The sequence below is a fragment of the Ptychodera flava genome, chromosome 16 (assembly GCF_041260155.1).
Source record: "Ptychodera flava strain L36383 chromosome 16, AS_Pfla_20210202, whole genome shotgun sequence".
In the NCBI taxonomy this organism is placed as follows: domain Eukaryota; kingdom Metazoa; phylum Hemichordata; class Enteropneusta; family Ptychoderidae; genus Ptychodera; species Ptychodera flava.
The window spans coordinates 11,896,111-11,910,202 of record NC_091943.1 but is presented as its reverse complement, the minus strand read 5'-3'; the positions used below and the strand labels follow the sequence as shown (position 1 = coordinate 11,910,202).

The window sequence follows — 14,092 nt, the reverse complement described above, 5'->3', positions numbered from 1 at the left end:
TAAATGTGAGGTGTCGAAATCTTGCCATATTCTTCAACCGACATGTAAAGGTATAGAGCGGCACGTACTTTCCCGGTAGTAGTGGTGATGGTGTTGGGGATGATATTCTCGTCGCTGCTGCTCCCGATCGCACGCCGCCGCCACGGCGGCACGGGTCGCCGCCTCCCGCTGCTGGCGGGTGGTTCTCGACACAAGCGGCCTCCATCGCGCCCGCATCTTTTCCGCTCAGTCAGTGTCTTCAATCAAAGAAGGTACGTAGCCATGCCGTCGTTCCTTATGCTGCTATGTTGAATGGGGCTTAGCGCGTCCACCGCCCTGCTTCACGATGTCAGTCGGATGGAAAACTGCATTAACGACAGTGATTTGACCTTTTCAATTTTGAACCCGTGAACTATACCCCAATTCGTAGCTTCTCCAAGACGTCGAAAAGACATAAAAAGCCGATTGCAAGACACGGGCTCGAGTTAGGAGAAACACCCCCGATGGTGATGTCGTCAGAATTGTAAATTGACCAAAACGCGACGAGAATGTAATTCGAGTAATTTTCTGAGATTTTTCATATCCGGCGAAGTGAGACCAAAGATTTTAACGGACTTTTCAACGGGAATTTCTGGACGTTGCGATCGATATGACGGTGGGCGTATTTTGTTCAGTTTTTACACAATATTCGAAATTTTTGACTTGGTATAATACTCCCATTAATGCTATACTTAAGTATACTACACAGGGGGAAACCGTCCTCCGATTCCGTCAAATTTGCCGGAAAATGCCTTCACTGCGCATGCGTTGATATATTATTTAGTCGTCTTGGATTTATGGAGTTAGTCTGATTACTTAAACATTATGTTGGGGTATGTCAAGGCGTAGATTGATTGAGCATTGTCGGGAATGCTGCAGAAAAGTTTAATCTTAATTATAGCAACAGTTGGAAGTTGAGCCAGTATACACAAACACCTGTCCTTATAATGTATGTGATCTCTCAACTGAAACCGATTCAATTGTTGGCCAATGTAAATGCAAACGTGATATCCCCCGCGGACGTCCACATTCGGAACTAGAATGTTTTCTTCCCGAAATTTGCGATCGTAAAACGCGTGTTGAAAAAAAATATGCACATATCTTTTTCCTATCTACTTGATGCTCACTAGCACTCTCCAACAGAAAAACTTGCCAATTAATCACACTAAGTCAATATTTGACGATGAGCCCTCGCGCTAATTAATTCTGACAGCACAGGAGTGGGTGCATTTACATCCAGTTTCGGGGAGGTAAAAATTGCCGCGCAATAGGAGCGGTGCATTTCACCATGGCAACCGGCCTGACTCAAATGCATTTCAATTTAGCTTAATGACAAATGCTGGAGATTAGATGCTTTGTTTTAATTAGTTTGTATTAATGTTGGGTTAGCTTGAATTACTACTGAGCATGCCCTGCCACTACCCAAAGCATCATCATGAATAATAATGACGTGCCTCATCTCTGACTCAATTACTAATTGAAAATAACTGTCGCAATTTTATATAGTCCCATAATTCTTCATTCTCCCGACTTCACCAATTCCAAGACCGTCCAATCAGCGGGAAGAAGGTGTTTAAAGACCACTGGCGCGATCAGAACTCGACATCTGAGTAAGGTGACGTAAAACAGAATGCGGAACGTACTGTAGGTGTGTGCATTATGCACTCTTATTGACCACTCTGATCATATCGGACTCCTTCGCTTTGGATGCTTTCGATTTTTTGGCCGAAACGATGCTTCGATTCGTCGCAGCCCGTTCTGACGGACCGGACGGCGACGGGCTCCGCCTTAGCACATTGCCATTTTTGACGACTAATTGATAAATAATTGTTAATGCAGTCGGTGTTATCCGGCTCCTTTACAGGAGTATTGCACTTCAAAAAAACGACAAGATAATTTCCTGTGTAACAGAGTTACTATATAACCTTGGGCAGGACATTTTTTTCGTAGCAGACGATAAAAAATTCATGAGTTATTCGGGCGGTTTCTTCATTAACCATTTTGGTGTGTGCTGTGTGTCTCGTTCGTTTTTGATTTGCCTCATCTCTGTTGGGATTGAGAAGTAAATGAAGACATGGAATTAAAAGGTCAAGTGTCACGAAATATATCATTCATGTGCTTCGCTTTGTAAACTGAAACATGAAAGAGAAAGAGAGAGACTCATATTGCCCAAACTGGACAAACAGTATCATCAACTGCGATAAACTGAGTCTTGGCGCGCAGATGAATCCCAGCACACTAAATGAATATGTTTATCGAAAAGACATCTTTTCCGATGCACTTCATTTTGAATTGTGGCTAAATCATGCAGTCACGGACGGCTGCAGTGTGTACAAGTATACTGACACGTTACACGCATCCCGTTGAAAGTATCACAAATTCATCGTCGCTTTCCTTCGAAAGAGACCACAAGATCAAAATCCATGTACCTAGTATCCAACCGCTCTCAATCGATGACGGTCGAATCAGCCAAATACACGAAACATTCCCCAACCAAACCTTCGCCCTGTACCAAGACCAATCATACCACACTGCGAAATTCGAACTTAGACAAAAGCTACGTCTTCACCCTCTATGAATGAACATACTTTTCGATAACATGATCGCATTCCGTGTAATTGTGATTGAAAGACAACGTAATATTCTAACAGACTTAATATCACTTCGTTTCTATTCCCACTAAAAACACGGCTGACCACTGACCATCACTGACTATACAAGGAGAACAAAAATGTGGAAATGTCAACGTTTGCTTCTTTTAATGCTTCACTGTGAATAAATTACGTGACGAGAATCCGAGTTTACGTTTTTTTTTAATTAAATGTTCCATTGCATTTTCTTGAGAAGAGCAAAGAAGGACTCTAACAAATATGAAAAAGTGGCGTTTCCTGTTGTACAACGATGCAGTTATTGCAGTAATTTCATTACCTATGAAAATATGCCACACAGAATGCTTAACTGCTGCCAGCGTTACAAAGTAATAATACCAGATGTTAACTGTCAGTCAAACATCTGACAAATGCGCGACTCGTGTTTTACAATTCATATTCCTATTCATGTCGACTTTGAGAAAGAGGAATGAATTATTTATCGCAAAAGATTGAAGTCTCTCGGCGGAATTGTTAAATATTGAGAGTATAGTGAACGGGGTTTTCTGTTGATTACGTACGGAAATATACAAAAATAAATATAAATGAATAATAAATGAACAAGAAAGATAAATATAAATACATTTTGTTAACATTTCCTTTCAATGGATTTAAACGTGTGAAGATTGCCATCAATAAAACATCTACAGTTTAACGATTTTGCGGTCTTTAAGCACATTTTTAATCATTTTTTGTCACATATATGCAGTAATGTAATAAGTTGGGTTTCTTTACGGCTGAAATGTTAGGCGAAGTCGTACGACACCATAACGCTGTTTTGGGCAGGCCGATAGACTGCAAGAGATGAAAATTGAGTTCGCTTTAGAATGAAGCACAAATTGCATCAATGAGGGGTTTACATTTTATGTCCTCCAGAAAGGCTAAGCTGACGTTTTTCAAGCACCAGCTCATTCTTTATGTAGATCGGTCAACAAATTACGCCCTAACATATGTTTAATTCACAAAACAAAGCTCGATTTTTATTCCCGAGTATTGGAAAATGAGAATAATAACGTCCAGAGGTGGTGAATGATTATCCTTTCACAAGAAAAAATTAGCATAGCATCAGTTGATAAAGTAAAACTTCGCAAGAGGTACCGACCGTTTTACGGAATACGAGTTTTGCGACGTTGAATTTACGATCAACAAGTCGAGAGAGAGAGAGAGAGAGAGAGAGAGAGAGAGAGAGAGAGAGAGAGAGAGAGAGAGAGAGAGAGAGAGAGAGAGAGAGCGCAACGATAGGGTGTAGGGGCGTTCTGGCGGGAAATGAGGACGCACAGTTTTGCAGACGACACATTTACAATTGTAAACACACCTCATCCGCAGTCTGTGTTCTAATTCGCCAATTGACAGTCACGTGGGATGCGTTTCTTTTTGTGCTGATCCACGTAAACGACGTCATCAGGCATCATTTGTCGGAACTGTTGCCTCGCCAGGCATCAGTTCCGAAAATGATGACCCGCTGATCGACGTCAAAAAAACATTGGCGCATGCGCGAACTGGAATGTAAACAAAGATGCCCGTCTGCGGGACGAGCGAAACGATAGTCGAGAAATTTCTCGGTTTATCCTACTTTTCGGAAGAAGAACTAAATGCTCTGGTTTCAAACAAGGACTCGAAACGAACGAAGACGATAACAAAGGTGCATTGAACGTTTTGCAGAAGTATTGCGACCCTGTCGGCAAAAAACTTTTTCTTGCTGAACCACTCCAACATATTACAATCATAGGCCCTATAGCTTACATGCGACAACTTTTGTGTATGGTACGTTCTTATGTATGACTACGGATGAGGTGTGTTACAAAACACATATTGACTGGCCATTAGTGCAACGCATACGTCTTTAACCCCCCTCGGGCCTGTGAGTCACCCCCAAAAACAGACTGTTTCCCTCGGCCCGTACGGCCTCGGGAAACAGTCTGTTTTTGGGGGGTGACTCACAGTCCCTCGGGGTACAGACGTATGCTGGTTGCCCTCATGGCCAGTCATATGTTTACACTGTCGCATGTGACATCACACTCGACGCATTATGGGTAATAGTACAGTGTCAGTGGCAATAGTTTCGTGCTATATGATATTGTACTTAAACAGAGAGGTAGAAGTTATTGTGACGTTGTACAGTATTTCAATTGAAGAATACAGCGTTTCATTATCGGTAAACAATTTTTATATATGGGACCGGAAATTTTCCTGATGATTTGGAAATAGTTTGTGGTACCGAAATAGCGCTAATTTTTAATATTTGTTTGATTGTTCTGTTCATGCAGGGAGTGCTGACAATGAACGTCGAACGTCAGGGAAGGATTTCACGGAAGATGGAAAACGGTATTATTGTTCATACCGAAGAAAAACGTATCTTGCCTGTCAAGATAAATATTGACTCCCGGAAATATGAATCGTGTCATCGCTTTGATGAACTTTTCGATAAACACACTCTCGAACTTGTAATAACAAAGTAGATGCATTTGAAAAGCAAACCCCGGCGACTCAAATGTTTACCTACGCGCAATATTGGGACCGAAAGAGCAGCATGTAGGGAGAGTGTTGCCGGACGCGGAGGTGTTTGCGTTTATAAGCTATTTGTTGATTACAATGTCACGTGGGTATCGGTGATACTGTCTGCTAGTGGCTTCGAAGGCGATCAGTTCGTTGACCTTGCTGATTAATACGGTTTTACATGGCAGTCATCCGCGCCGCCTTTTTTCCAACAACACTTCTTACATGTGGTGACGTAACCTAAATAAAACCATTCTATTAAATATGTAAAAATTCCTGCCATCGACAAAAAACCTCAACATAATGATGATTGGTTACGAAACGGAATTACTCACATTCAAGGTTCCATGACGTCACGAAATTTGTATTTGTTTTTTATGTATTCATGACATATCGCTCGCTGTACGTATGTGACGTCATTTTGCATACCCATGACTGCCCTCGGGTACCCTTCATTATTTTTTACAAATTCTGTTGCCGCGTTTCTCGACGAATTTTGAATACCAAGCCAAGCAGAACACTACCGAATATTATCCCCGCGCCTTCAATTGTTAGGCCTTAATATTCACCCCCATACACTTTCACAGCGGTGAATATGTACCTTTGTGACAGCTTTGTGACAGCCATCTGAACAACACTGGCAATATGTCTTCGATCATACAACCCGCCTCTTTTACTAAAAAGAGGAACTTAGATTGAACAAAGCTGTGCCCACAATGGCATATTTTATAAATCAACATAATTCTAGAGAGTTCGGTTATTTCAAAAAGCTGTGGGAGGCCCCCTAAGAAACCTCCATTGTTTTTATGGTGATGATTCCGCCCGCTGCTCACACCCAATAACTATTCAGGCTGACGTTTCTATGTTCATCAAACCGGACACCTAAATGGTGCCGTTCAGAGTGCACACACACGGTCAATGGCAGCTGCTTCGCGGTGATCTAACACGAGAGGGCGATATTACTAGTCCGGGTAAATCAACAGGTGGTTCCCTGTGAAAGTCCCACCAAACAGTATCAAGAATATCATGTAAGTCTCTCTACATAGAGGTAAAACTGAACATCCCCGCTCTTTTTGATGATGATGGTGGGTATTAAATATTCTTCGTCTTACTAGCATTCTGATTCAAAATTGCATGTGTTTATTTTAAAAAACTAAAGGTGATTTCAAAATTAAACGCAACGATTGCATAAGTGTGTATGCATATGTGCAAATGTAACTATAAAGACTGAGAGCGAGCTTTCGGTTAAAAATTCACAGCAATCAACTGATCTGTCTTCCAAATTATTATTTGATATCATACACACACACACACACACACACACACACACACACACACACACACACAAATACATATATATATACATACATATATACATAATACAAATAACTTCAAGTACAAAGTAATAATATCTGTTACTTAAGTTTCATGCATCCTCCAATCTTCAGTTCTGTCTGAATATTGCAGGATGCTGAGAGATGATGCATAAAACTTAAGTAACAGATATTGTTACTTTTTTTCTTAAAAAATTGTGTTATTATTCAAAACGCTCTGCTTTTAGTATTGAATACTGTAATTTCCCATGAGGGTATTTGTGCGAAATAAAGTCTTAATAATGAAAAATATATATATATATATATATATATATATATATATATATAATATATATATATATATATATATATATATATATATATATATATATATATATAATTTTTTATCACTAAGACTTTATTTCGGACTTTGCCGTCCATATCATTATTACCAACAAAAAAGTTTACAAAGAAGTTAAGCTTACTATGTGAGAAAATGATGGTTGAAATGAATACATTTGTCATAATTAAACAAAGGGAAGGTTGTTCCATAATTTCATGATCTCAGATGTGAAACACAGAGCCACACACTTATCGCACAATTGTGTTGCTACATTTCATCAGTCGCTGTCTTAAACAGTAAATGTGCTTTCTAAGCAAAGCATCGAAGTTATCAATTCTGGTTGATACGAACATGGAACTGGCACTACATCGTTTTTCGTACCAAACTAATAGACGAGCAGCATTATTGTAAGCGACCTTCAATTTTCTCATAACATTTACAGAGTAATTAACCCAAAGTGAACCTTCATACAGTTGATAGCAATGCGTTTTGAAAAGAACGCACTTGACATTAAAAAGTACATTGAGAACATTTTCTCAAGAGCATATTAGCTGCTACATAAAATTTTCTCGTTTGGCGCTCAATGTCCTCATCATCTCTGAAAACATTATTTAAAACGTAATCCAGATGCTTTTTGTTTGTAACAAAATTCAATTACAAACTCCTTAAAGATAGACAGGAGGTATGTATGTATGTATGTATGTATGTATGTATGTATGTATGTATGTATGTATGTATGTATGTATGTATGTATGTATGTATGTATGTATGTATGTATGTATGTATGTATGTATGTATGTATGTATGTATGTATGTATGTATGCATGCATGCATGCATGCATGCATGCATGCATGTATGTTTACATTACATAAAAGTTTCTGTTTCTGGCGGGCTTACTATATCGCACAGTGTATCGAAATGTATCGATCGAAACTGCCCTATTTTTTCGAGTTTCATCGCGGTTCAATGATGTGATATTTGTGAGTCTCGCACTGATAGTTGTGGATAAAATACTGGTAAAGATTTTAATTCTTTTTGTCCGCTTTGCTTTGTTATCATTTTGAATGAAAAGCCATTTTTCAATAATGTACATTGTCGCAATTATATCCTTGAATGTGCTTGCTATTCAACTTGCCTGAATAACAGTTACATTTACGTATCTAACCCACTAACAGGACATGCTCCATATCATAACTTGAAAAGAGTTACCCGGATGCGTTGCTAGGCACAGCGATGTATAAATACGTCAGCCCAGGTACTCAAACACGATCTCTATCTTATGCAGATGTTTTCGGCTTTTTGGTAGATATTTTGGTGTAAATTTGTAATTAAAAGCGCAGTAATATATATATATATATATATATATATATATATATATATATATATATATATATATATATATATATATATATATATATATATACATATATATATACATATATATACACACACACACACACACACACACACACACACACACACACACGTGTGTATTGGGAATATTGATTTATAGGAATTCATAGAACCACGATAACTGTTTTTAAATGGGTTAAATGTACGAAAGCAAAATCGAACACAAAAAAAACCCCGCAAAATCGTATTGCTTTTTTCAGTCTATCAAAACTTCGCAAAAGCCAACAGATAGTGCGTTTCCATCCCGACGATTGGAGTATGGGCGTCCACGGTATGGGCCACGTCACCGTTCAATTTTAAGAAACATTCATAACTGAGTTCTTTCATAATTTTCACGATGCGCCTATACAATAACACCACTGACATTCGTAAAGTCACGAAAATCTCATTTACAGGAGAAAATCATAAAATAATATTTTTTCCACCTACTGGAGTCCTGCACTCTGAGATAGATTCTTGTCATACACTGTTTGCAATTGAGGTGATATTTGGGCAGGTTGATTGTAAAGCGCGTTTGATGATGTGTTGGCAATGTAGGTATTGTATGTGCGTGTCTCTTTGGTATATGTACGTACATGGTACTGGCAGATGCACGGGGAGACAGAGACAGAGAGGCACGGACAGAATTACTTCACAACGATCTGGCATCTATTGTTATTTTGATGCATTTTAGAAAATAGATACGCTATTGAAATCACTCCTTCCCCCAGGAAAGTCCTTTTCGCTATGACAAAATGCATTTTTGTATGCATTCTGTGTACATCGTATGTTCCGGGAAAAATGCAATCTGTCAGTCAAACGAGCACCTCATCATTTTCGCAAGAATAATTTGCAGTTGCTAATGGAGAACTATACTCTATGGTCATGTATTAAATGGACAAAGTCGGCCGTTTTTCATAAATTTTGTTTGATACGAGATACTGCTTATATTGTTTGACATGTTTGAAGATACTGAATGAATGGGTGACTGTGCATATATTTGACCCCTGTTTTAGCATATTAAATGAAACCATCGCAAAAATGAATAAATGGTCATGACCATTGATTCATTTTCGCACTGGTTTCGTTCATCGTGTCTAAAAACCGGGGTCGAATATATGCATGGTCACCCATTCATTCAGTATCTTTCATCATGTCAAACAATGTAAGCAGTATCTCGTATCAAACAAAATTCATGAAAAATGGCCGGCTTTGTCCCTTTCAAGTTGGATGAATTAGATAAGCATCACAAAAAAACACTGAATAGTTGGTCGAATTCGGCACGATTTAATTTCAGGCAAGAGGTGTCATTTTTTACAGAACGCCCATAATCATTTCTCTACCGAAAAAAATAAGAATATCTGCACGCCCAAAATCGTTTTGAATTTTCTGTTGGTCGTATTAAATGAATCCGGAAAATTTGAATTTTACTGATGCAGAGAAAGATACAATTGAAGTAGATGACCCTCGCTAGATAATTAGTTTAATACGGTTAAAATGGTAAAGGCCCGGCACAGTTTAGAGCAGTTTGGGTTTTGTTGAATTATCACTTTCATGAGACGAGGTCAATTATAACATCATAAAAAATCGACCATTTTTGTCGATAAATCTCTGTTGCATATCTCCACACCGAAAATGCGTCAGCTGTATGACGTCATCAGCTATAATGCGAATACCACTGGTTGTGCGATGTGCGGTTTTGGTAACCGATTTTTGTTTTCGATGACGCGCAATGACTGGTTCACTGTCCACGCACAGTGAAATGATTTTCTTTCCATATGTCCAAATTGCGAAAATAAATTAAATTAAAAGTGGAAGAACCAGATATTTCTGTTCAGAAACCATCCTTGCCCAGAAATCAAGCGTTCATCCTGGTAGATTTTGCTACCGAACGCTCTGCCAAGCTGGCAACAAGTTTTCTCCAGCTGGTTGGGGTTACATATTTCCCCCCTCAAAGCGCTGATTTTTCGCTCACCTTGATGGCGGTACCTGCCTCCCCGTTGTCGGTGGCGCCTCGGGTTCTTCACGTACAAATCGAACGCTGTCTTATCGGTGTCCATTGGGAAATCGACGCTGGTAACAACTCTACAAAGAAGACACACCGTCGTGTTCATGTTGGCGCCAAGATGGCCGAGCTGTAGTGTCACAACATACCGGTTTGCGACGAGAGAGTGCAGACGAGGGGCCGTAAAATGTTCCACTGGATTATTTCCGCGAAAGGTTTTGAGTGACAGCTTGCGTATGGTATAAAGCCATTGTGAGCACGCCAACTATACAATGCCGATAACAAATTTCTGTTTACTTTGTTCAATTACTGACATTAGTCGCGCGCTGAACGCGTGAATGTTGGTTTTTTTTTAATTTTTTGATCATTTATATGGAAACGGACTCTTGTTAATTGCTAAGCGACGTCGATAGTGATTTTGGGAATGCGTTTATTTGATAGGTTTCAGATATGATAACATACAAAAAAGCAATTTTAATGGTACTTTTCACCCCACTTGTGACGTCATCTGGAATTTGCATGCTCTCCGTTCATTCTTCCCGGATGTGCGGTGCGTATTGCCAATGCCAAGGCCTTGGAACGGTGAACATCTATTTGATATTGATTCCGGTAATATATAGGTTGGTGTCTCACTCGTTGAATTCAGTAGCATCAGCTACCATCCATAACAGTTTACGGTCGACAGAGGGCGTAATATCAAATCCTGGAAATTCCGTTGGAAGGGAAACTAATCTGCACACACAGGCTCTCAAAGGAGGGGAGGGGGTTGAAGGAAAAAAACCCGGATAGCTGTCTCTCTGATAGCAGACATGTTCCATCTAACATTTAAAAATCCACATGCGGTCAGAAATTTTAAATTATATCTCAGAAATTATCTCCAGTGTTCGCTCGCAAGAAATAACTTATTTCCCGTTTTTGTACAATTTGCATCCAAGAGTCTGCGAAGAATAAAATCTGACACATCCATTGTTTCCCCCTAGTTTTACAGAGCACCAAAAAAGAGGATTTTCATACTTTTTGATCATGCACAAAAAAATTGCCATGCAGCCATCATCCTTGTCAGACACCGATAATCTTACATCTATGACTGTACTTCAGTGGTAATGTTGTCAATTGTCTGACAAAGACGAAACTCTGAACGCGAATATTCTATGTGAACTTGAACAGTTCAAAGATGACTCGCCGCACAGAACTTAGTTGACAGTCAGTGTAAGCCATCCTTTACGTTTAAAGTTTGGGGTTAGTTAAAATATTTTAGAACTTGGTATAAATATTAATAGCAAAAAAACATATGGCGACTATCACAGTCGCTTGGTGTTCTTTATATCTGGCATTGTGGTTTTATTTGACGAGCAAATGAAAGTGTCCTGTCTCAAAATTTCCGAACATACGGAATCAAGGTCGGCTAGGCATCAGAAAATGTCTGTAAACATATCGCGAGACGTCGTATTTGAAGTTTGCGTCTCAGTCTGGACGCGAATGGTTAGGCGAAAATTCGTCGCTGTGCGCGTATCTCTCTGTATGTGTATGAGGGTGTGTGTGTGCGCGCGTGCGTGTGTGTCAATGTGTATGTGTGTACACATATGCTCTTCCTCGGCAATATGCTCCAGTATCAGATGCACAATTCAGAAAAACCCATTCATGCCAGTGTAAGTCCATTCGTATGTCAACACCAAACTGAGGTCAAATTTGACATAAAAAACGACATGCAAATGAATAGCATCGCATATGCAAATTCGTGTTCTGTGCCACTATGACTGTTGGGTAACAGATCACCACAGTGACAATATATCTTTTGCATTTGTCCGTCCTTGTCAATAAATTGATTTTTATTTTTGGACAATATCCAATAAATGTGTTGTCTGAACTCACTCTCCTTGTAATTGTGACCCTGTTATGCGTAGTGACCATGTCTCCTCTCTGTACGTCCTAAGAGTCGCTGTGACATTCAGTATCGTACGTATTCTAAAATTATGTTTTTGTTACGTTGCCGAATTCAAACGTATTCAAAACGGTCGTTGAAGCAGCTCAATAGCGCTATATATTCAAAACATGTTGAAACATGAAGAGATGTGGTGAATTAAAAAAACAGCTATTGTCCTGATAAAAACATTTCTTTTCATTTTCCACAAAAATGTGATATGTAGTAAAAGTGGATTGACATAACGACTGCATTTTAAACCATACTTAGCGATTAACCACAATTTTTGAACTGAGATATTCAAAGTATATAGGTCTCTTCCCAGCTCGTGCGAAAATTAGAGGAAAAATAGCTTCAGGTCATAAGGACCTGCACCAGCCAAAGCTTCAGGTCCTTAAAGAAAACTGCCGGTCCTCAATAATGGCAGTTGTTAACGACCATTGAAGTCAACTTCTCCACCAATACTATGCTTTTGAATGTTGTAATATTTAATTTTCCATGTCCTTTTATCAATAGAGTCAGTAAGTATTCACTCCAAAGGACTATTGTTCACATAGATTGCATAATAGCGTAAGTGAATGATCATGAAATATTCATCTACATATCTACATGATCTGGAATCTGAAAAAGATAACAGCCCTCATCTTCCTCACTGTCATGCGCACACATTTATCAATGTTTTCCACCACGGGGGGGGGGGACTACGGGAATAACAGGAGAATTTGACATTTTTCTAGCCATGTCAAATCCCCCACTCTCGGACTATAAAATGATGTCAAACACCCAGGGCCGGGGAATACAGGCTCATGCACTGGCTACATGTGGCTGATGAAAGCGAGAAATTTTGTCTATCGTAACTTTCTATGGGGAATGGTGTTCTCTACATTGCTGTGTACAATAGCGCTGTTCACGGTTACACGTTTGTTACTAAATATAGCTGTACGCGCGCGACATCGGACACGCAGCTTGAAATGCGGACAAATTTTATCAATGTTGCATACATGGCCGTTTTTGCAGCTTGTACTCTGAGTCGTGAATATGCCTTTTAGTATTCATTGTTACACTAGCAGTCGCCTACTAAGATTTGTTTTCGTCGATTTTGCATGCGCAATTTCAAAAGCGTAATCTAAAAATGCGGACAAATATTTATTTTTGCATATTAATGAAACAGTGACGTAAACTGTGAACAGTCCTATTGTACACTACACCAGGGCATGTGATATTGTGATTTGAAAATGGTTGGCGAGCTGAAAAGCACTTCTGAAATAAGCCAACGCAAGTGGTAGAAGAGTGAGTGAACAACTTAGTACCCTGAAAACAGTCATGAGTAAGGGTAGTGTATGAATATTTTTTTATGCAAACATTGATCACTACGACTTTTTTATTGTAATGTAAAACAGGAGGGAAAAATACTTGGTGTGTATTTTGATATGACGTATGGATTACTTTCAAAATTTTTCAAAAAATAAATATGCTTAAATGTGGCCTCTGTTGCATTCATGAAGAAACAGATGAAGTTATACTTTTAATTAGAAGGATAAGTATCGTAACTTTTTCTCGATTATAGAAATTGCAGACAACATGAATGGCACACGTCGCCACTCGCGGAAATGAATGCATATTTTCTGATCGAAAAGTTTGCTGGGTCTCATCGCCCTTTGAAAGCTTAAAGTTATTAAAATGACTCTGAAAAGTTTGACAGACCTCGATACTGCTGAAAACCATCGATCAGTTAATCAGTTAATCGGTTAATCAGTTAATGATACCGTAAAATCTTAAAAGACGTAATTTTTGCGACATTTAGGCCTACAGTCCACTATGACGCTGAGTTTTACCTGCCTGTCGTAAAACGGTATACATCGAAACAATTTGAAGCCCTACTCTCGGCCTCTGAGAGTGAGAGTATACACGACGGATCGTACAACTCGACAAAACTGTTATGATAAGGTAGCTCT

General features: G+C 39.1%; 1 protein-coding gene across 2 annotated transcripts in view; it reads right to left on the bottom strand.

Annotated features, from left to right (window-relative positions):
• LOC139113958 (voltage-dependent calcium channel type A subunit alpha-1-like) overlaps positions 1 to 10,371 on the bottom strand; it is a 63,011-nt gene extending 52,640 nt beyond the window's left edge. The window contains exon 1 of one of the 2 annotated variants that reach the window (XM_070675433.1): positions 10,187 to 10,371. In XM_070675433.1, the coding sequence (XP_070531534.1) occupies positions 10,187 to 10,325 (139 nt within the window). In that variant the 5' untranslated portion in view covers positions 10,326 to 10,371. Of the gene's footprint in view, positions 1 to 68; positions 345 to 10,186 lie in introns of those variants that run through there. The other variant, XM_070675432.1, reaches the window with a different exon arrangement.
• Positions 10,372 to 14,092: the final 3,721 nt, after the last annotated feature.